General features: G+C 42.3%; 1 protein-coding gene across 1 annotated transcript in view; it reads right to left on the reverse strand.

The window, feature by feature from the left end:
* Positions 1-4,673: 4,673 nt before the first annotated feature.
* Positions 4,674-22,546, reverse strand: part of LOC126251660 (splicing factor YJU2) — a 68,513-nt gene continuing 50,640 nt past the window's right edge. Inside the window, exon 7 of the mRNA XM_049952231.1 lies at positions 4,674-5,146. Coding sequence (XP_049808188.1) covers positions 4,877-5,146 — 270 coding nt within the window. The 3' untranslated portion in view covers positions 4,674-4,876. The remainder of the gene's footprint in view (positions 5,147-22,546) is intronic.

The raw sequence follows: 22,546 nt of genomic DNA on the forward strand, positions 1-22,546 counted from the left end.
AGCTTAAGAGCCCACTCAAAGGTAAATGGTTGTGAAAACATACTTGACCTCTTAGCATCATGAGGAAAAAGAGAGCATCATGATGGATACAGGGATTAGTGACTACAAGGTTGTTGTAGTGAGACTGAATATTATAACATACAAAACCCAACAAAAATAAATGCAAAGTGCATCTATTTAACAATGCAGACAAAAATTTGCTTGACACCTTTCTAAGAGGCAGTCTCTACTCCTTCCAATCTGACTATGAAGCGTAGACTAGATTTGGTTTGAATTCAAAGACATAATATCGATGGCAATTGAGAGATATATACCAAATAATTTGATGGAAACAGTACTGACCTCCAAGGTACACAAAATGGGTCAGAATGCTGTTGCAGAAGTAATGTAAAAAGCATGCCAAATTTAAAAGAGTGCAAAATCCCCAAGATTGGAGCTTGAAATTAAGCCCTAAATTCAATGCAAAATGCTTTTAATAGCTTCCACAATGTAGCTCTGTATCGAAATCTGGCAGAAAACCCAAAGAAATCCTGGTCATATGTAAAGCACACCATTGGAAAGACACAATACCTTCACTGCGCAATAATAATGTTTATGTCACTGATGATGGTGCCACAAAAGCAGAATTATTACACACAGCTTTCTGAAACTCCTTCACTAAAGATGAAGTACTAATATTCCAGAATTCAAATCTAGAACAACTGCAAACATGAGTAATTTAGAAGCAAATATCCTCGGTGTAGCAAAGCAGCTTAAATCACTTAATAAAGGCAAGGCCTCTGGTCAGGATTCTCCACTGGTCAGAGTACAACAGTGCTGTACTTAGCAATCACATATAACTGCTCACTGCTCGAAAAATCCATACCTAAAGGCTGGAAAGTTGCACAAGTCACACCAATACCTATGAAAGGAAACAAGAGTGGTCCACTGAATTACAGTCACATTTCACTGACGTCAATGTGCAGTAGCATTTGGGAACATATACTGTGTTTGAACATGATGAAGAAAACGATTTACTGATGGTCAGCATGGATTCAGAAAATATTGTTCTTATTAAAAACAACTACCTCTTTATTTCCACAAAGTAATGTGTGCTATCACTGGGGGATGTCGAATTGACTCACTATTGTCAGATTTCCAAAAAGCTGTTGACACTGTTCCTCACACGTGCCCTCTGAATAAATTGTGTACCTATGGAGCATTGCCTCAGTTGTGCAACAGGATTTGTGAGTTCCTATCAGAAAGGTCACAGTTTTAGTAACTCATGGAAAGTAATCAAGTAAAACAGATGTAATATCTGTCATTTCCCAAGGAAGTGTTATAGGTCCAATGCTGTTCCTGATCTACATGACCGACAATCTGAGCAGCCCTCTTAAATTGTTTGCAGGTAGTGCTGTCGTTTACCATCTTGTGAAGTCATTAGGTGATCAAAATCAATTGCAGAATGATTTAGACAAGATGTATGCATGGTGCAAAAAGTGACAATTGATTCTACGAGACAATGAAAAGTGTTAAGTCATCCACATGAGTACTAAAAGAAGTCCATTAAATTCTGATTACATGATAAATTGCACAATTCTAAAGGCTGTAAATTCAAATGAATACTCAGGAATTACAATTACAAATAACTTAAACTGGAATGATCACACAGGTAATGTTGTGGGTAAAGCAAACCAAAGACTGTGATTTATTGGTAGAACACTTAGAAAGTGCAACAGGTATCGTAAAGAGACTGCTTACACCATGCTTGTCTGCCCTCTTCCGGAGTATTGCTGGGCGGTGTGGGATCTGCGTCAGATGGGACTGACAGAGGACATCGGAAATGTTCTGGAAATGCAGCTTGTTTTGTATTGCTATAAAAGAGGGGAGAGAGTGCTATGGACATGATATGGGAAATGGGATGGCAATCATTAAATCATATGCATTTTCTGTTGTGGCAGAATCTTCGCATGAAATTTCAATCACCCACTTTCCTCTCTGGCTGAGAAAACATTTTGTTGGTGCCCACATACATAGGGAAAGATCATCGTAATAAAATAAGGCAAACCAGAGTTCCCAAAGAAAGATTTAAGCGCTCATTTTTCCCCCGCGCCATTGGAGAGTGGAACAATAGAGAAGCTGGAAAGTGGTTTGATGAACCCTCTGCCAGGCACTTACTATAAGCTGCAGAGTAATCATGTAGATGCAGATGAACACACATACATCATTGGGTTAAACAATATCTTGAAGAGAATGCACCTCAGTAAATATTATTATTTGGTGACTCTAGTGCTACTGTTTTTTTACAAACCTGACGTTGGTAATACGAATTCCTTCCAAACTTTTAGTAGCTGGGTAATATTTGGGTTAAGCCCAAGTAAAAAAGGTATGATTGTTTTAAAATTTCTTTTGAGTTAAGTATTAAATCATGTGTATTTTTATTTTTTTTATTTTTTTAGTGTAAATTGTGAGAAGAGCGGTTGCCATGTGTTACTAATGTGCACATGTGAGTTCTTTCAGCTACATCCAGCACCCCAACTTTCAGTTTTGGTGGGGGAGGGTGCGCTCAGAAGTCATCACTGTTGCGATGGATTCAAGCTCACACATGCACCTCTGGGCAGTAGTGCTGGGGCCAGTGCGACAATGGTGCATCCCAAAGGAAGTTGTCTGTTGTGGGGTGACAACAGCAAGAGTCCTTCTGCCTCCAGCTTTAAACCTGTAATAACACTCTATGAGGCTACTGGCCAGAGGACATCACTTCCATACTCGGGACATCCTTGTTTCCTTGCTGCATATCTTCAACAGCAGTGGCTACTATCGAATGATCCAATGTTTTAAGGATGTCTGTTTGGGGTTGTGAACCCAGATAACACTTGCTTGCTGCACCGAAGTGCTGGGTGAACTTGGTTATTATCCAAAAAGGTTGTGGCCATGATTCAGAAAACATTTGGAATTACTAGCCTAAGGCATGTTGATTGTCTCAAGAGTTTATGAGCACTGTGGCTCCAGTCTTCCTGGTTAACTGTATTTAATCAGAGTTCAGTTATGTTACAGCTCACAAGTCATATTGCATAATTTTCATTTACTGTGTTGATAAATGTTGATGGTGGTTTTGTCTGTGTAAAAGTTTGTTTTATAGAATTTTAATGCAGTTCCTCTCATGACAGTGTTTTCCATGTTTGTTTAATGGGGGATTATAGATTACGAGTTTTAAGCATACTGTATCCATTACACTTGAATCCAGGTAATCTGAAATATGTTTCTTGTCACTCTCACTAATCAGAAATGTCTTCCTACATCTCTTTATACTCCTAATTACAACTTTATTCTGTGATGCTGTAATGTCCTTATGATCAATGATTTCCTGTTCTACATGGGGTCAAAACGTTCGGACTTGTTAGTAACCAGATCTAATATGTTATTTACACGAGTCAGTTCTCTGATTAACTGCTCAAAGCAACTGTCAGATAAGACATTAGAATAATTTAACGTGATTCCCTGTCCCTACACTCTACCTTAGGCATGTGAATCTCCCAATCAATAAACAGTACATTGAAAACTCCACCTCACACTATGTAAATTCCAAAAAATATTCTCCAAGCTTCCTCTCAAATGTTCTGCCACTACTGCTCCTGAGAGAGGGGCTCTAAAAAAGTATCTAATAATGACATCTGATCCATGTGTAACATTTATTTTCACCCTACTTATTTCACATTCAGCATCTGTACTAACTTCTACATATCATCATATTTTTGGCTATAAGCAAGTCTCTACCACCAGCGTTCAACCTATCTTTATCACAAACATCCCAAATGGAACTTAGAATTTTATTGCTATTACCATCTTGTTTCATCGTGGTTTCTGTCCTTAGTACCATGTGGGCATTATTAATGTTTACAAGCAGTACTGGTACCTTTCCGTGTATCCTCCTCCAGTTAATTAATAATATAGTACCACTTTCTTTCTCTGACCTGTCATGACAAATGCTGTTGTTGTTGTATTCTTCAGTCAAGAGACTGGTTTGATGCAACCTTCCATACATTTGTCTGGCCTCTCAACAGATACCCCTCCGTAGTGGCTGCACCTATGGTACGGCTATCTGTATCCTCCCCACCGGCAAGGTCCATGGTTCATGCTACTCTCTAATAATGGAGATAGTATTCTTGTCCAGGTGAAATCAGAAAGTGTAGCTTGTTGGGCCTGTGAAGGGATTATTCTGTCCAAACAAATCCCAATGATAATGCCACATTTATTCCACATGCCACATGTATTCCATGATAATATTATTAGTGTGAACATTATTGGCTTCATTTTGTGTAAAACTTGTTCTAGAGATAGGTGATACTTATTTAATATGCAGAATAATATATAAATTAAATTCATTGTTTTTACCTACAGGGAATGAAGGGTGGGGAGGAGGAAGGAGGGGAGTAGGGGAGGGGAGGAGAATGAGGGCAAAGGGAAAGAGGGAGGGGAGGAGGAAGGAGGAAAGAAGGGGAGATGGGAGGTAAAAAGAGGTGAGAGAGAGGGGACAGGATGGGAAGGGAGGGGAGGGGAGGGGAGGGAGGGGGTGGAGAGGAGATGGACACACACACACAGAGAGAGAGAGAGAGAGAGAGAGAGAGAGGTGATATCCATGAAGTCTACAAAGAAGGGAAGGAAGTTCTACTCTGAAATGGAATTTTGAGAATACGTGAGGCAGAAAACAAATATATTTCAACATATAAACACACTTCCCTCATAACTGTATACAATTATATTACAATAGTCTGTCAAGTATTGACAGACAATTCACTTAATTGTAAAATTATATTACAATCATTTTCATTTATTATAAAATATACAAAAACAAGATTGTACAGAATAGTCGAATTTCACTATAATGACATGTCAGTGGCTAAGAACTGTCACTATCACTCCCAGAATATGATCCCAATAATGACAGCCCATTTGGAACAGATTTTGCCTGTGTTTCATTCTTGTTGCTTGAAGATGGAGGTTTCTCATCACATTTTGATTTTTCTGAGCTCACAGTCCCAACAAATGATTTGCTTCCTTGGTTAGCAACCGAGTCATTTCCAGTAGAGCTCTTTAAACGAACCAGTCCTTTAAGTGGTTTCTTTGCATTCAATGAACCAACACTACTTGGCTTTACCATCACAGAGGTCTAGAAAACAAATTACAAGTTTTACTTAGGATACCATCATGGACGAGAATAAAATATAAAGCTGTTGGCAAGATGCACAGTTAAAAAAGATAAAAAAACTGTAGTATGCTAATATTTTGCGGCAGCAGCCCCAAAAAGTCCACAAAACCAAGCATAAAGTTCTTTACTTTTATATCAACGTCAGTTGCCATTCAAGTAAAAAATACATTCTATTTCAATAAGTACATTAATACCTTTGAGATATTATTATTATGCATATTGAGCCATGGAATGCTCTATTTACTCATACATTTATAACATCACAGACAAGAAAACTGATATAAAGCTTACTTTCAAATGGCTTGTATTTATCTTCTAAATTTTTCATCTTGTTTACCTGTTACACTGAACATATAAAATACATTACAATGCCTAGTCTAATTTCTACAATTTACAATTACTAATCCCTTCTATAACTTCTTCCATTGCCAGAATCTCAATTTCAACACATCTTAGCATATTTTCTGCAAACTTATTCCTTAATGTTATATTGATTCTCTACAAACTTTTCCCTATGAATATTCTGTCTAATAAATCTTGACCTGTTATTTCATTTAGACACATGCAGTTCAACTCCCTACAGTTACTTTAAATTCCAAATAGTTTCACTTCTCTCTCTCTCTCTCTCTCTCTCTCTCTCTCTCTCTCTCTCCAGACATGTGTTTTTCATTCTAATTAAAAATTTGACACAAAAATTGTTTTTATTGGATAACACTTTCTTTACTTGGGTAGGGCTACTTCATGCATTCTAATTCACCCTATAGTGGAGACTGTCAAACAAGCTTTCGGCCAAAAAGCAAATGCAGGAGAAGGTGTTGAGGGCAATGGAGGAATGCAGATAGGGTGTCCTCACCCTCAATCCGGATCATGAAGATGTCATCAATGAATCAGAACCAGTGAGGGGTTTAAGATTCTAGGTAGTCAGAAAGGATTCCTCTAGATGGACCATGATTAGTTGGGCAGAGGATGGTGCCATGCAGGTGCCCATTGCCAGATTTGTCTGTAGGTGATGCCTTCAAAGGAGAAGTAATTGTAAGTGAGGATGTAGTTGAACATAGCAACTAGGAAGAGGGTTGTGGACTTGGAATCCATTGAGCACTGGGAAAGGCAGTGTTCAATATTGGCAAGGCCATGGGCTCACGAACAGCTGGACCACCTAGTTGCTGAACAAGCTGCCCAACACAGCATTCTCCATTTTAATGATTGCTTCGCAGCCTGTGCCATCTGGATCCTTCCTACCAGCACAAGCTTTTCTAAACTGTGCAGCTGCAAACTCTCCCTGCAGTATATCCTGTGTTTCCATAACCCTCCTGGCCTCAGCCTTCAGTAGTCATTGTCCTACACCCATCTGACCCCTTCTCTGTTCACACTCTGATACTACATAGCCCTCTATTCCAACTACACACCCTCAGTCCTTTTACTTCTCTCCTTTACCACTGCCCCCCCTCCCCCCCCCCCCACCTCTTTCACCCACCATCTAACCTCCTGACTGCACCTAGCTGCCCTGCCCTACCCCTCTCTCCACCTCGTCCCTGTATGCTCCACAAACAGCACTTTACCACCCCCCACTCCTACCCTGCTACCCTTCCCTCCAATTCCACAGCCTCCTCCTTACCCCCCGCCATCCAGATTGCTTCTGCCATCATACACCGCTGCTTGCAGTCTAGCCTTGGCAGATAGAGACTGTGGTCATGTGTGTAAGATGTGTGTGTTTTGTCTAATTCTAATGAAGGCCTTTTTGGCTGAAATCATACTTGTTTGATAGTCTTTTTGTTGTGCCTATCTGCAACTAAGCATCTCCACTATATGGTGAGTAGTAATCTATCCTTTTAATAAGATTGCATTATTCCATCCTGGATTTTCCACAGTTTGATTTTGCTTAAGGGTTTTTCTTCCATTCCATAATCCAGTGCTGTTTTCCTTTGCTACTATTTTCTAACACATTAATATACTCAGTGTCCATCCTTCTTTCTCTTCTTTCCTGTGTTTCACTTGTTGCCTTCCAAAGTGCACTGCACACTCTACTTATGAGCCTCACTGTATCAACCATCTTGTCCATGCACAACTGACGGCTACAAGACCACACTGTTGGTGCAGCACTTCATGTCCCACATTACTCCCACTGGTATCATTAATCCTAGACCTTCAAACTGATCAGTCTTCCTGTGTCACACCACATATTTTCGCATGTTATTTTCCATTCCTTCCTGTGCCACAGGAACTTGTACCTTGTCCTACCACCCCCTCCCCACCCCTTACTTTTTCTCCTCTCTTATTCCAGATTGCAACTAATCTAGTTACAACTGCTTCCCAGTTCTCCACACTTATCTCCCCACAGACCTGCAACCCACACTACAAGCTTTTTATTTATTTTTTCTTTGATCTCATTGTGTTTTCACTTTGATTTTAGTTGGTTTCTGCATTTCACTATCAGCACACTCCCTCAGGTTTCATCTCGTTTGCCCATACTTCATTTGTTTTGTCCTGTTCGTGATTTTTTCCATGCATTTTGATGGAGTTTTTTTCTTAGGCCCATCTCAGAACCTCTCCCCAGAGCCTACACCCCTACCAATCCCCACACTCCTACCTTCTACATGCTTAATAAAGTCCATGAACCCAACCACCCAGAATGCCACTGTCGTTTCGGATCGCAAGGATTACCTGGCAGAAGGATTCCACCAGCTGTCAGGTTCATCTACCTACAAACACTGACTCAGTTACTCCATTTCAGAATTCAGCATGACCTCCAGTCTCTCCTGAAATTCTTACGCCCATCCCAGAACCTCTCCCCAGAGAACTCACCCCTACCACTCCCCACACTCCTACCCTCTACATGCTTCCTAAAGTCCATAAACCTAACCACCCAGAATGCCCTGCTGTGGCTCATTACCATGCCCCCTCTGAGCGGATCTCTTCTCTCCTATATAAAAAATACCAACCACTTCCTCCAATGACTCTCCACACTTCCTGTTCCTTTACAGCAGGGAGCACTGCTCGTCACTAATGATGCCACCACCCTTTACACTAACATCACCTCCGTTTACACAAACATCCTTAATGTCCAAGGCCTTGTCACTATTGAACACTACCTTTCCCAATGCCCGACGGATTCCAAACCCACAACCCCCTTCCTAGTCACCATGATCAACTATATAGCCTCACCCATAATTACGATTACGTCTCCTTTGAAGGCATCACCCTCAAACAAATCTGGGGTACAGACATGGGAACCCATATGAGGAGGAGGAGGAGGAGGAGATTAGTGTTTAACGTCCCGTCAACAACGAGGTCATGAGAGACGGAGCGCAAGCTGGGTGAGGGAAGTATGGGGAAGGAAATCGGCCGTGCCCTTTCAAAGGAACCATCCCGGCATTTGCCTGAAGCGATTTAGGGAAATCACGGAAAACCTAAATCAGGATGGCCGGAGATGGGATTGAACTGTCGTCCTCCCGAATGCGAGTCCAGTAGAACCCATATGACACCATCCTATGCCAACCTACGCATGGGCCATCTAAATGAATCTTTTCTAATCACCCAGAATCCTAAACCCCTCACCTGGTTCAGATTCACTGATGGAATATTTGTGAACTGGGTTAAGGAGAGGACACACTATCCGCATTCCTCCAGAACCTCAACATCTCCTCCCCCATTCACTTCACCTGGTTCTCCTCAACACAACAAGCCATCTTCCCTCGATGTTGAACTCCATCCATATTAAACCCATCAACCACCAGCAATGCCTCCACTTCGACAGCTGCCACCCATTCTCTATTGAGAAGACCCTTCCATACAGCCAAGTCACTCTTGGCCGCCGCATCTGTAGTATGACCACTCTGTCTTAAAATACACCATGGGTGTCACTGAGTCCTTCACAGACTGTAATTACCCTCCCAACATTGTACCAAAACAGATCTCTCCAGTCACCTGCCACCTCCTGAAGTTCCACATTCCAGTCACAGAGGATCATTTCCCTCTGATTCAGTACCTTCTAGGATTGGAGCAAATGAATCACATTCTCTGCCAGGGTTTTGACTACCTCTCATTGTGCCCTGAACTAAGGAATGCCCTTCCCTTTATTCTTTCCACCCCTCACACAGTGGTATATCGCCATCCACCAAACCTATACAACCCCTGCTCCCTACCCCTTGCCTCTTGGCTCATTTGCCTGTAATAGACCCACAGGCAAGACCTGTCCCATGTATCCTCTCCCACCACCACCATTTACTCAAGTCTTGTCACAAGCATCACCTAACCCATCAGATGTAGGGCTACCTGTGAAACCAGTCATGTGATCTAAAAGCTAAGCATCAATCACTGTGCTGTGTTCTACATGGACATGACAACCAACAACATGTTTGTCTGCAAGAATGTCCACCGACAAACTGTGGCCATTAGATGGCAGGTGCACCCAGTTGCTGAGCGAGCTCCCCAACACAATGTTCTCCATTTTAATGAGTGCTTCATACTGATAACAGGTTTACTGAACTGTGCAGTTGGGAACTCTCCCTGCAGTATATCCTATGTTCCTGTAACCCTCGTGGCCTCAACATTCATTAGTCATTTTCCTATATCCACCTATCCACTTCCCTGTTCACACTCTGGCACTACACAGCCCTCTGTTCCACTTACCCACACCCTGCCTTTTTACTTCTCTCCTTTACTGCTGCCCCCCCCCCCCCCCTCTTTCTCTCACTCTCTCACACACACACACACACACACACACACACACACACACATGCACACACACACACGTCCCTCGCCCTCTGTTTAACCTCAGGACTGCACCGAGCTGCCCTAACCTCTCTCCACCTCATCCCTGTAGGCTCCCATAAGCAGCACTTTATGGTCTCCCACTCCTACCCTGCTATCCCTCCCTTCCCTGCCCCCACCTCCTCCTTACCCCCACCACACAGACTGCTTCTCCCATCCTGCACTGCTGCTTGCAGGCTAGCCTCAGCAGCCAGAGACAATGGTCATATGTGTGTGTGTGTGTGTGTGTGTGTGTGTGTGTGTGTGTGTGTTATTCTGATGAATGCCTTTCTGGCCGAAAGCTTACTTGTTTGACAAGTATACAGAGAAGGGCAGCATGAATGGCCACAGGTTTGTTTAATACAGGGGAGAGTGTCACAGAGATACTGAAGGAACTGAAATGGCAGACTCTTGAAGAGAGACGTAATCTATCATGAGAAAGTCTAACAAAGTTTCAAGAAATAGCTTTAAACAACTACTCCAGGGATATATTATAACCACCGACGTATTGCTCACATGGGGATCATGAGAATAAGATTAGAATAATTACTACCCACACACCACACAGAGACACTCAAACAATCATTCTTCCTGTGCTCTATATATGAATGGGACAAGAAGAAACCCTAATAATTGGTACAATGGGATGCACCCTCTGCCATGCACCTTGTGGTGGTTTGCACAGTATAGATGCAGATGTAAATCTCTTTTCCATTACATAACACAAGGTAAAAATGACCTTCTATATATCCTACTCATCTCATAGGTGGGAACATCTTCATGTTCTCCTTGAATTATTCTTTGCATTAATACAACCACAAATTTTGAGGTCTGAGATTTAAAGGTGATTGTGTTGGCTTGAACATATTATGCACGTTTTCAGTCCCTGTTATATTATGGGATTTTTTAAAATTTTATTTATTTATTTATTTTGCAGGAATGTGCACCTAAAGTAAATTAAGTATTTATGAGTAAAATAAAGCAATAATTGTTTCAAAAGGAAAATTCGCATGACCAAACTGTAAAATTACAAAGAGGGAAAATAGTTGGGCAGAACTTACCTCCAGGAGGTGAAATTCTAGTGTCAATAGACACATACAACAGTACAAAAAAACTACTGTAGCTTTCACAACTGTTAGTTCCTTTCTCAGAAAAGACATTGTGACAAGTTGGGGAAGGTTAAAAATGAGGGGCAAGTCATTCAGACATCAGGATGAAATTGACCCATCTCCTTACTCCCTAAGGCTATACAAAACAAAAAAAACATAATATCCATGAATATAATATTAGTAAGTCACAGCTGGAATCTGTAAACTTGTACAGGTACTTGGGTTTAAAACTTGGTAGGGACATGGAGTGGAACAATCACTAACGCCCAGTCGTGACGAAAGCAACTGGCAACTTCAATTTATTGGCAGAATACCACAGAAATGCAATCAGTCTACGAAGGAGGTTGCTTACAAATCACTAGTGTGACCAATCCTAGAATATCGCTCATGTGTGTGGGACCTGTACCAAATAGGACTAGCAAGGGATACTGAACATATACAGAGACGGGTTGCACGAATGGTCACAGGTTTGTTTGATTCACAGGAGAGGGTCACTGAAATGCTGAAAGAACTGAATTGGCAGATTCTTGAAGATAGTCAGAAACTATTCCGAGAAAATCTAATAACAAAGTTTCAAAAAAAGCTTTAAATGATAACACTAGGAATACACTACAACCCTCTAAATACTGCTCCAACAGGGATTATGAGGTAAAAGATTAGATTAACCATAGCATGCCCAGAAGCATTTAAACAATCAGTTTTCCCAAGCTCTATATGGGAAAGGAATGGAAAAAATACCTAATAAACAGTACGGTGGTATGTACCCTCTGCCCTGCACTTCACAGTGGTTTTCAAAGTATAGAGGAAGATGTAGATGGAGAAGGCAGGAACTAACATTGCCTGCAATAAAGTGCTGGCCAGTCACTCTATCTTCTTGTAAAAGAAAGTAGATACTTGTAGATCTTGGATGCATTTTTCAAAAATCTCAAAATTCTTGCAGTCATTACATTTATTGCACAGCAGTACTTGCAGAAAAGAATAAGAGTTTGTTAAAGTGCTCAATGAGCAAATGGTATTAAATGAGCAGCGCTCACCACCAAAAAACTGAAGAATTTGAAGTAAAGCAACTCTCACCCACAAATTAGTTTTTATATTTGGAAACTAGCTGAGTATCCAGTACTGCTTGGGTAAGTATTTAATCCAATTCTGTTAGTATATCTCCTTCCCCACCTCTTTGTCCACCTCCTCCACCCCTGCTCTTTGTCCATCTCCTCCTGATCCTCTCTCTGTCCATCTGCTAACCCCTCCTCCCCTCTGTCCATCTGTTCCTCCCCACCCTCTCTATCAGCTCACCCACCTATATCCATCTGCTCCTTCTTCCTCTGTGTCCATCACCTCCTCCTCCCCTCCCCCCTCTGTACATCCGCCCTCACTTGCTTCCCATCCTTTACTTCTCTCTTTTTTCCCCTCCTCTACTTCTCTCCTTTCCCACTACCCTTTCCCCCACCCCCTCAAATCTCCTGACTGCACCTAGCAGCCCTACCCTGTCCCCGCCATGTTCCTGCATGCTCCCACAAGCAGCACTACATACTCCCCCACCCCTACCCAGCCCCACTCAGCCTCCGCCTTACCCCCACTACCCAAGATTGCTTCTTCCATCAGGTGCAGTTGCTCACAGTCCAGCGCCGATGGCCAGAGACAGTAGTTGTGTGTGCAAGTTGTGAATGTGTGCATGTTTTCTATGTTAGAAGAAGGCATTTTGGTTGAAAGCTCACACATTTAGCAGTCTTGTTTGTGTGCATGTCTGTGACTCAACATCTCCTGTATATTATATAATTTTTCACATAGATGTGAATACTGTGTGCAAAATGTGTCACAAATATAGTTGGTAGTAAAGAAGTGATAAATTAAAGTGTCATGCTTGAGGTGGCAGTCTTCTGCATGAACAGGGAAAAAGTGATAGGCAATGAAGTTCTTTCCTTTCATCATTTTGTGGGGACTGTCAGTAAGAAAAAGTTCCATAAAAGTTTGAATTGATTTGTAAAGTTTGTTGCAAGTCAGCAAGCGCTCTTGCTCAAGTCTTGGTATGTGCATGTCATGGGCTACACTTCTTTTTCACCCCCAACACTTATCTTTTGATAGGTACATGGTCCTTACCCCTGCAGTAATCCTTTCTAGATAGTAAGTGACAAGTGTACCATGTTCGGTTGAAATCAGTCCAGTGGTTTAGGAAGAGATGTGGAATATATATACATACATGCATACACACATACGTATGTACTTCCATTTTTATAAAATGTATGATAACTGCAACATGTATTTTTGCAATATTATTTCTGGTTCCAAAGCCAGCTGATTTTATGGATCAATGACTAGGAGTTATCAGTGTTTTATCAAACCATAGATAACTAAGTCTACAGACCACAAGATCTGTTTGCAAGAACATTTTGGGAGGAAACTGACTATCGGTTTTTCAAAGAAACCATCCAGATAATTTTCTTGAGTGCTAAACATAAACAGCAAGCCTCTGGTTGGCATTACAGAAGTATGAATACCATTTCTCCCTGTTATATAACAGAGCCCTGTGTCGATTCACTCAGTAGTTCACCTGATCATGTCTGGTGCACTGCACCCCTTATGTACCAACTGATACTGATGAGTTCATCATATAATCTCATTTTAAGATGATTCATAAGGCTATCTTTATTATGGCAATCTGAAACTTGCAGCAGAACTCCAGAAGACTCCTGTTCCTAACTATAGCATTCCTGTCTCACTAATTCTTCAGTTTCTTCATATATTTACTCTTTTTCACGTCATCTGATAGTGAAAAAACCAAAAGATTAAGGTTTAATGTTCTGTTGAAAATGAAGCCATACTGAGTACAAGCTTGAACTGGACAAGCATGGGCAGAAAATTGGCTAAAGTAAGCATTCCAACATTTGCCTGAAGTGGTCTGAAACCTACATGAGGATTTACAACCTGCAATTCCTGGATCCAAGTCCAGTGCCTTCCCCACTATGCAAACTCATTAGTTCATTTGAGTAGGATATTAGCATATAAACAATGCAATTGCTACTTACCATAAAAATGACATGTTAAGTTGGAGACAGGCACAATTAAAAGACACTTATACAGTAGCTTTATGCCACAGCCTTAGTCAGGAACAGAAAGACACACACACACACACACACACATATTCATTCACACAATCAAGCACACGTTACACATTCATGACCATCATCTCTGGCAGCTGAGACCAGAATTCCTGGTCCAAGCTGCTGGAGATAACGGTCATGAGTGTGTGAGGTGTGCTGGCTTGTGTGAATATGTGTGTGTGTGTTTGATTGTTTTACTCTTTCTTTTTCTGATTAAGGCTGTGGCTGAAAGGTAATGTGTTCAGTGTCTTTTAATTGTACTAGTCTGCAACTTAACGTGTTGTCTTTTTGGTAAGCAGCAATCTACCTTTTCCATACACTGTTGATATTCCAATGTCAAGTGGCCACTGTTTCTTATTCGCATATAATTTAGTGTAATGGTGATTACTATTGTAAATCTACAATTACTGACCAGTGTATCTCACTTCTTACATCATTTTTCAAAGTTTTCATGAGCCTAAGATGGAAAACATTTTTCAAGACACAGATGCTGTGCCCTTTCTTAGTACAGATTTATCGATGATGATCCTGTGGCATGGACTCATGGTAAAGAAGAAAACTGCTTTTTCCTAAATTCACATAGTCCTTTTTCAAATCCAAAGCAACCTTACTTGATGCTGAGCTCCTCTTCACAGAAGTTTATATTCAGCCTCCGTCCATATAAAACCAATCAATAAGCAACAGTAGCTACACCTTGACAGCTGTTGCTCTTTCCACATCAAACACTTCCTTCCATACAATCTACGCATCTGTGGCAAACATATCTAGTTCACCACCAAATCCCGGTACAACAGCAATCTCTCCCAGGATTTCAGGATTTCTCTCCCCTCTGATCTTATACACTAAAAAATCAGCTGGACAGTATCCTCCCTTTGCCCTATTACTAATACAGTTCACACTAAAAAAAAAAAAACTCAAAACCTCTCCTCATCATTCAGCACCAACCAGGGCATGAATGACTCAACCCATGTCAAGCCCTGAAAAAGAGATCCTTTATTCTTGATTTCCTCCCCACACCATCCACTTTTGCCTTCAATCATCTTCCCAACCTCCACAAAGTATTAGTTCAATCATATGACATTCACAAACCATTATCCTACTCTAAGGTTCATACCCTGGAAATCAATGCCGCTATTACACCTGCCTCATACATCCACCTGCTATTGTCTACTACAGTCCCACTACTCTAGTACATACCACAATATCAAAGGCATGGCAACTTCCAAAACCACACACATTATTCACCAAGTAAATTGTGGCTCAGCACGTTGCTTTATATGGGAAATACTGCCACTAAACTGGCAGAGTGCATGAATGGACATAGTTGCTCAAGATGCTCTACACCACACTATTTTAGTTCTCTCACCCAATACTAGTTGCCTTGAATTTCAGAGAATGGAACTAGCCCTCCAATAAATCCTCACATCCCAACACCCTCCTACAACTAATCCCTATTAACTACATTCTTTTCTCACCTAAGCATTTGTTTTATGAGTTTAACTCCCCCCCCCCCCCCCCAACTTCTCTCAGTTTTTTAAGAACACTATTAAATTTTTCTTTTAATTCATTTTTACCTCTGACTCTGGCATCATCATCTCTCAAATTAAGCTGGAACATGATAACAAATTTAGCTCCTTTGACTTCCTACTCTAATGCCTCCCCCAGACCTCTGGTCTCTCCTTGTACTAAAAACAGGTGAGTCCCTCACATGCTGGGTCGGAGTAATCTGTCCTTTTTAACATTCCTTAACCTATCCCTTTCTCCTCCCTGATAATGGAAAGCTGCTTGTACAAGTACATGTGCCTATCATCAGAACTAAGTATTTCCCCTCCTAAGTTTAGTACTGGCTAGCTATACTGTCTCATAATTACTCTTACATTACTTCATTACTCTTGCACAGTATATAAATGCACAGCAACATAATTAAATAGAATAACAAACATACAATTAAATAAAAAAAGGTTTAGGTCGAAGACATATTAATGGCAAGGTTGTGTTGGCAACACCACAAAACACAATACACACCTACAAGTATAAAAATAAATGATAAACAGTAGTGTGTAAAAAAGTGTGCTGTGTAAAATGAAAGAAATGCATAGTTCTGCAGAGCAATGAAAAATTAGACAAGTATGTGTCTAATAAGAGAAACCAAACAGAAACACTGTGAGTAAAAACCAACATATTTTTAATGAACTGCTTCCCGATCGTAAAAAAAATCAAATTGCAAATATCTTTAGTTACAGACCAGTGATGATGCTTTACCTCAATAGATGGGAATGCATCTGGTGGGGAAAAAATACAAAAAAAAAATTTTTTTTTGTAGTCTTAACGACAGAACAAAAATACCATCAAGAATTATAATTTTGTACTTTTCAAGAGCGAATTAATCACACATAAATGTGTCACTGGGAGATAAAGTGGATACTGTGCTACAGTTATCACACAGAATGGTTTTATTTCACTAATCCCAGCCACCTGTAACTCTATTCAGTCAACACTCCCTAAAATTTCACTCTCCCACCGATAGATTGTTAATTTTTCTGAATCCACTCATAATGAACAACCACATCAAAAACACAACTGACTGATTAATTGATTATTGTATTTTATCTTAGTTTTTTGTTTCCCATTAAAGAGTAAGACCATAATAATGAATTTATTATAGACAAAATTTTAAACATGTTAATTCCTGTTACCAAAGATGCTGTATCTAACACTGAGGCTAAACTAAACAATGTAAATTCCAGGTACGAATATCAAAAACATTATATAAATGATAGGTTGCTATCACTGTAAAGATGACATGTCGAGCTTCAGAAAGGCATGACAACAAGACTGTTACATATAAGCTTTCAGCCAAAGCCTTCTTCTGAAAACGCAAACACACACACTTTCACACAAGCAAGCACACATTATCGCTACCACTGGTCAGACTGCAACAGAAATACGTTGAATGGCAGCAACAGTCCAGAGAGACGTGGGAAAGGCAGAGGGACAGCAGGGTATGGGTGGAGGAATAGGAATCTGCGCTATCAGAGCACGCAGGGTATAGAGGTGGCAGGACTTCCCCACCTGTACCCTGCTATCCTTCCATGTTCCCTACCTCACTCCAGATTGTTGCTCCTGTTCTGATATTTTTCTGTTGCACTCTGGCCAGAAGTAGCAATCATGTATGTGGGACTTGTGATTGCTTGTGTGAATGTGGGTGTGTTTCTCTTTTCCGAGGGAGGCTTTGGCCAAAAGCTTATATATAACAGGCTTTTCACTGCCCCCACCTGCATGAATGTGTTACATTTATGGCGAGCAGTAATCTATTCTTTTCTATAACGATCAAAATAATCAATTAGTGACAATATAAAGTATGTAGCTGGCCTTTGGAGATGATGAGATCAACACCGAAGACCAGCTACACTCTTCCATCCACATTAAACTGACTAACAAACAACAGTACTTACACTTTGACAGTTGCCATCCTTTCCATGTCAAATATCCCCCCCCCCCCCCCATACAGCCTTGGCATCTGAGGCAAATGTATTTGTCCAGATGCAGACTCTTTACAGCAATACACCACCACTCTCACCTCAGCCTTCACAGGACGTAATTATCCCAACAGCCTAGTTCAAAAGCAGATTTCCTGGGCCATCACATCCAATCCCAGTACTGCTGATCCATCCAAAAAACAACTTCGGAGCACACCTCTTGTCACTCAGTATTATTCTGGTCTTGAATGTATTATGATCAGCTACTTCGAAAAGGCCATGACTTCCTAAAATTGTGCCCTAAAGTGAGATCCATTCTGTCCGATATTTTACCCACCACATCTAGAATAGCTTTTCTCGCCCTCCCAATACCTGAAATATCCCTGTCAGACCCTATGCTCCTTCTGCACCCATCTCCCTACCCTATGGCTCCTACCTCTGTGACCGACGCCACTGCAAGACTTGCCCTATGCACTCTCCTACCACCACATATTCCAGCCCTGTAATTGGGAAAACATACAGTATCAAAGGGAGAGCCACGTGTGAAACGATACATCATATACCAGCTGTTATGTAAACACTGTTCGGCCTTTTACCTCGTCAAGACTAACACCAAATTATCAATTAGGATGAACGGGTATAGGCAGAGGGGGTATACAGGCAACATGCAATATCCTGTTGCAGAGCATGCTCTACAATATGACAATTGTGATCTTGGTTCCTGTTTCACCACATGTGCCATCTGGATTCTTCCCACAGACACCAGTTTCTCAGAACTCCACAGGTGGGAACTAGCGTTACAACATGTCCTTGGTTCTCACCACCCACCTGGCCTGAATTTACATTAATTTTTTCTGTCTCAGTATTTCTTCACAGTAACTACTCCTTTCTTCACCCCATTTCACTTTCCTATATCTTTCGTTTTCTGACCTGTCTATTTTTTGCCGCCCCACCCCCCACCCTCCCATGTCTATTACATACAATGCACTTAGCTTTTCAATCTTATTAATTCAAGCATTATGTTTTGGTACTACTATCTATTTTGCATATTACCCTGTCATCCACCTTTAAGCTCTTAGGTTTTCAAATCTTGTCCGGATCAGCCCCCAACATTCAGTCTTTCCTCCTCATTCTGTCCGATGAGTCTCCCCTGACCCGGGGTTCAGGGTGACTTTACTGAATTGTACACCTTTCCCTACATCTCTCCAGTCCTTTTCCTTCACCCCTCTTCCTTCCCCTTTAACTCTTCTGCCAGAAGAAGGGGCCACTGGCTCCGAAAGATTGTAAAAGTTAAACCTTTTTGTGTGTGTGTTCTCCTGCCGCTGCTGGCTGAGTGGATATTTTTTACCTATCCATTTACATTATAATAATGCACGGAAAGTTCTGGTTGAGAATAACGAATTATTTAGGAATAAGGAGATGACTCATCGAAAGACAGAAGGTACACAAACAAAAGGTACAGAGATTTGCTTTGCTAGCTTTCAGAATGAAGTTCATTTCTCAAGTGGTAGGAGAAAACTGGAGTGAAGGATGTGCTGTAGGGATAGTTCCCATCTGTGCAGCTCCGAAAAGATGGTGGTGGTGGAGAGGATCCAGATGGCATGAGTTGTGAAGCAGGCATTGAAATCTCCCATGTTTTGCTCTGCTGCATATTGTGCCGCTGGGTGGTCCGCCTAGTTTTTGGCAACAGCTGGTGGCCATTCATTTTGGCTGACAGCTGGTTGGCTGTCATACCAATGTAAACGCTGTGCAGGGGTTGCAGCAGAGCTGATATATAACATGGCTGCTCTGAGAGGTTGCCCGGCCTTTGGTGAGGTAGGATGAGTCTGTAATGGGACTGGAGTAGGGGATGCTGGGTCGGTGGATAGGGCAGGTCTTGCATCTAGGTCTTCCACAAGGGTATGATCCGTGTGGCGGGGACTGGGGGTGAGAGTGGCACAGGAGTAAACAAGGATGTTGTAGAAGTTGGGTGGTTGACAGAACACCACTTTGGGAGGGGTGGAAGTGTCTTGGGGAGGATGTCGCTCATTTTAAGGCATGATGATATATAGCCAAAGCCCTAACGAAGACCATGGCTCAGTTGTTCCATCCCAGGTGGTATTGGGTGACAAGGGGCACTTCCTTGTGGTTGGCTCTTGGAATGGATATGAGGATCAGGTGCATGTGGGGATATGGCATGGGTGAGGGAGTTCTCATCAGTGCAGATGTGTCTGCCATGGATGGCCAAGCTGAATGGGAGGGCAGCTGTCCAAGTACACGTACTGTTAGGGGTTGATGGGTTTTATGTGGACTAAGGTGTGGATGGAGCCATCTGAGAGGAGGAGACCGATATCTAGAAAGGTGGCATGATGGGTGGAGGAGGACCAGGTGAAGTGGATGGGAGATAAGGTGCTGAGGTTGTGGAGGGATGAGGATAAGTTGAGCTGGCCTTGGGTACAGATTATAAAGAAGTCATCCATAAACCTGGACCAGACCAGGGGTTTGGGGGTTTTGGGAAGCCCCCTAGCAGGTGGCCCATGAAGAGGTTGGCTTAGGAGGGTGCCATGCTGGGTTACGTGTATGAGGAATGAAGTGGCGGGTTTGGAAACTGCAGGGCTTTCGTTGATGTAGTGTTCAATAGCAGCAAGGCCATGAGCATGGGCATGGTTTATAAGGAGGTTGCATCTACAGTGACAAGTAGGGAACCCGCAGGTAAGAGTGTGGGGATGGTAGAGAGCTGGTGCAGGAAGTGGTTGGTTTCTTTAATGTGTAAGGCAGGGTCTTGGACAATTGGTGCAGATGTTGGTCAACAATGGCCGAGATTATTTTGGTGGGAGCATTGTAACCAGCCACAATGGGGCACCCAGGATTGTTACATTTGTGGATTTTGGGGAGCATGTAGAAGGTAGGTGTGCAGGCTGTTGCTGGGGTGAGCAGGGAGATGGATCCAGGGGAGATGTTCTGGGAAGGGCTTAAGGATTTCAGCAGGGACGGGAGATTATGTTGGACTTCTGGGATGGGGTCACTTTAGCAGAACTTTTAGTTGGAAGTGTCGAACAGCTGACAGAGGACCTCCGCCAAGTAGTCACTCAGGTTCTCAGAACAGTGGTGGAACCTTTGTCAGCCGAGAGGATGATCAGGTCAGGATCCATTTTTAGGCTATGTAAGGCAGTCCTTATTTTTGATAAAAAGTTGTTCTAAGGGAGGAGCCTGGTGAAGGATGGCGAGGCTAGGTCATAAGCTAAGAATTCTTGGAGGGTGACCATGGGATGGTTAGGCCCAAGTATGGGAGGGTCACAGTTGAATGGTGGTATGAATTGGGAGAGGCTCGGTTTGATGTTAGGACTGGAATGGCTTTGGTTGGAGCTGTTAAAATCCTGACACTCAAACACCTAGAAGAACATTCCAAACACCACCCTCACAAGTTATCCAGCCTGTTGAAATCTTACTCCCACCTTCGGGCACCACTACCACTACACACCCCCAACCCTACTCCCAGTGTTCTTCCTAGTAGCCGCTCATAGTTCCCAGACCCTGCTTAGCTGACCTTTTCAGTATACCACCACTCCAAAATCCCCTAGCAACACTCCACGAAATCCAGACTGAAACAATACCAGAACACTGTTGTTAATCTCTCCACCAAAATACATAGAAGTTTCAGTCCTGTTCAGAGGCCTCACATTCAGCCCTACTCCGACGTTTAACCATGTTAGACTTGTGAAAGATCTACTCTCCTCCTCCCACTCCCTACAGTGGAAACACATTTTTGTCACCGACCTCTCCAACCAAACAAAGCCAGTCCAATCTTAACATTGAACCCTGCCGGTTCCAATTCATACCACCATCTATCTGTGACCTTCCCACACTTCTGCCTAACCATCCCCTGGTCATCTTCCAGAAATTCGTAAATTCCAAGGCCTCAGCATCCTTTCCCATGTCCCTTCCTAAGAACAACAACCTTTAAGCAGAAGAAAGGATTGCCCTACACAGCCTAAAAATGGGTCCTGACCTGATCGACCTCCTAGCAGACAAAGGTTCCACCACTGTTGAGATGAAACGGAGTGACTACCTGGTGTAGGGCCTCCGCCAACTGTCTGACATTTCCACCTACAAGCTCTGCCAAAGTGACCCCATTCCAAAAGTCCAACATAATCTCCAGTCCCTGCTGAAATCCTAAAGCCCTTACCAGAACCTCTCCACTGGATCCATCACCCTGCTCACCCCAGCAACAGCCTGCACACTTACCTCCTACATGCTCCCCAAAATCCACAAATGTAACACTCCTGGGTGCCCCATTGTGGCTGGTTACAATGCTCCCACCGAAAGAATCTTGGCCATGGTTGACCAACATCTGCAACCAATTGTCCAAAACCTAGGTTCCCACATTAAAGATAACAACCACTTCCTACATCGGCTCTCCAACAACCCCACATCCTTACCTCCGGGGTTCCTACTTGTCACATTAGACGCAACCTCCTTATACACCAACATCCCTCGCCCATGTCCTTGCCACAATTGAACATTACCTCTCCCAAAGTCCTGTGGATTCCAAACCCACTACTTCATTCCTTGTACACCTAAGCAACTACATTCTAACCCATAACTACTTCACCTTTTGAGGGAACCTATACAAATAAAATCGTCGCACTGCCACGGGAACCCACATGGCACCCTCCTATGCCAACCTCTTCATGGGCCACATATTCCCTGGTCTGGTTCAGGTTTACAGACGAAATCTTTATAATCTGGACCCAAGGCCAGGACAACTTATCCTCATTCCTCCACAACCTCAACATCTTCTCTTTCATCCACTTCACCTCATCCTCCTCCACCCTTTGTGCCATCTTCCTAGATACCAATCTCTTCCTCTCAGATGGTTCCTTCAATACCTCAGTACACATAAAATCCACCAATCACCAACAGTACCTGCACTTTGACAGATGCCAC

The sequence above is a fragment of the Schistocerca nitens genome, chromosome 4 (assembly GCF_023898315.1).
Source record: "Schistocerca nitens isolate TAMUIC-IGC-003100 chromosome 4, iqSchNite1.1, whole genome shotgun sequence".
NCBI classification, from domain to species: Eukaryota; Metazoa; Arthropoda; class Insecta; order Orthoptera; family Acrididae; genus Schistocerca; species Schistocerca nitens.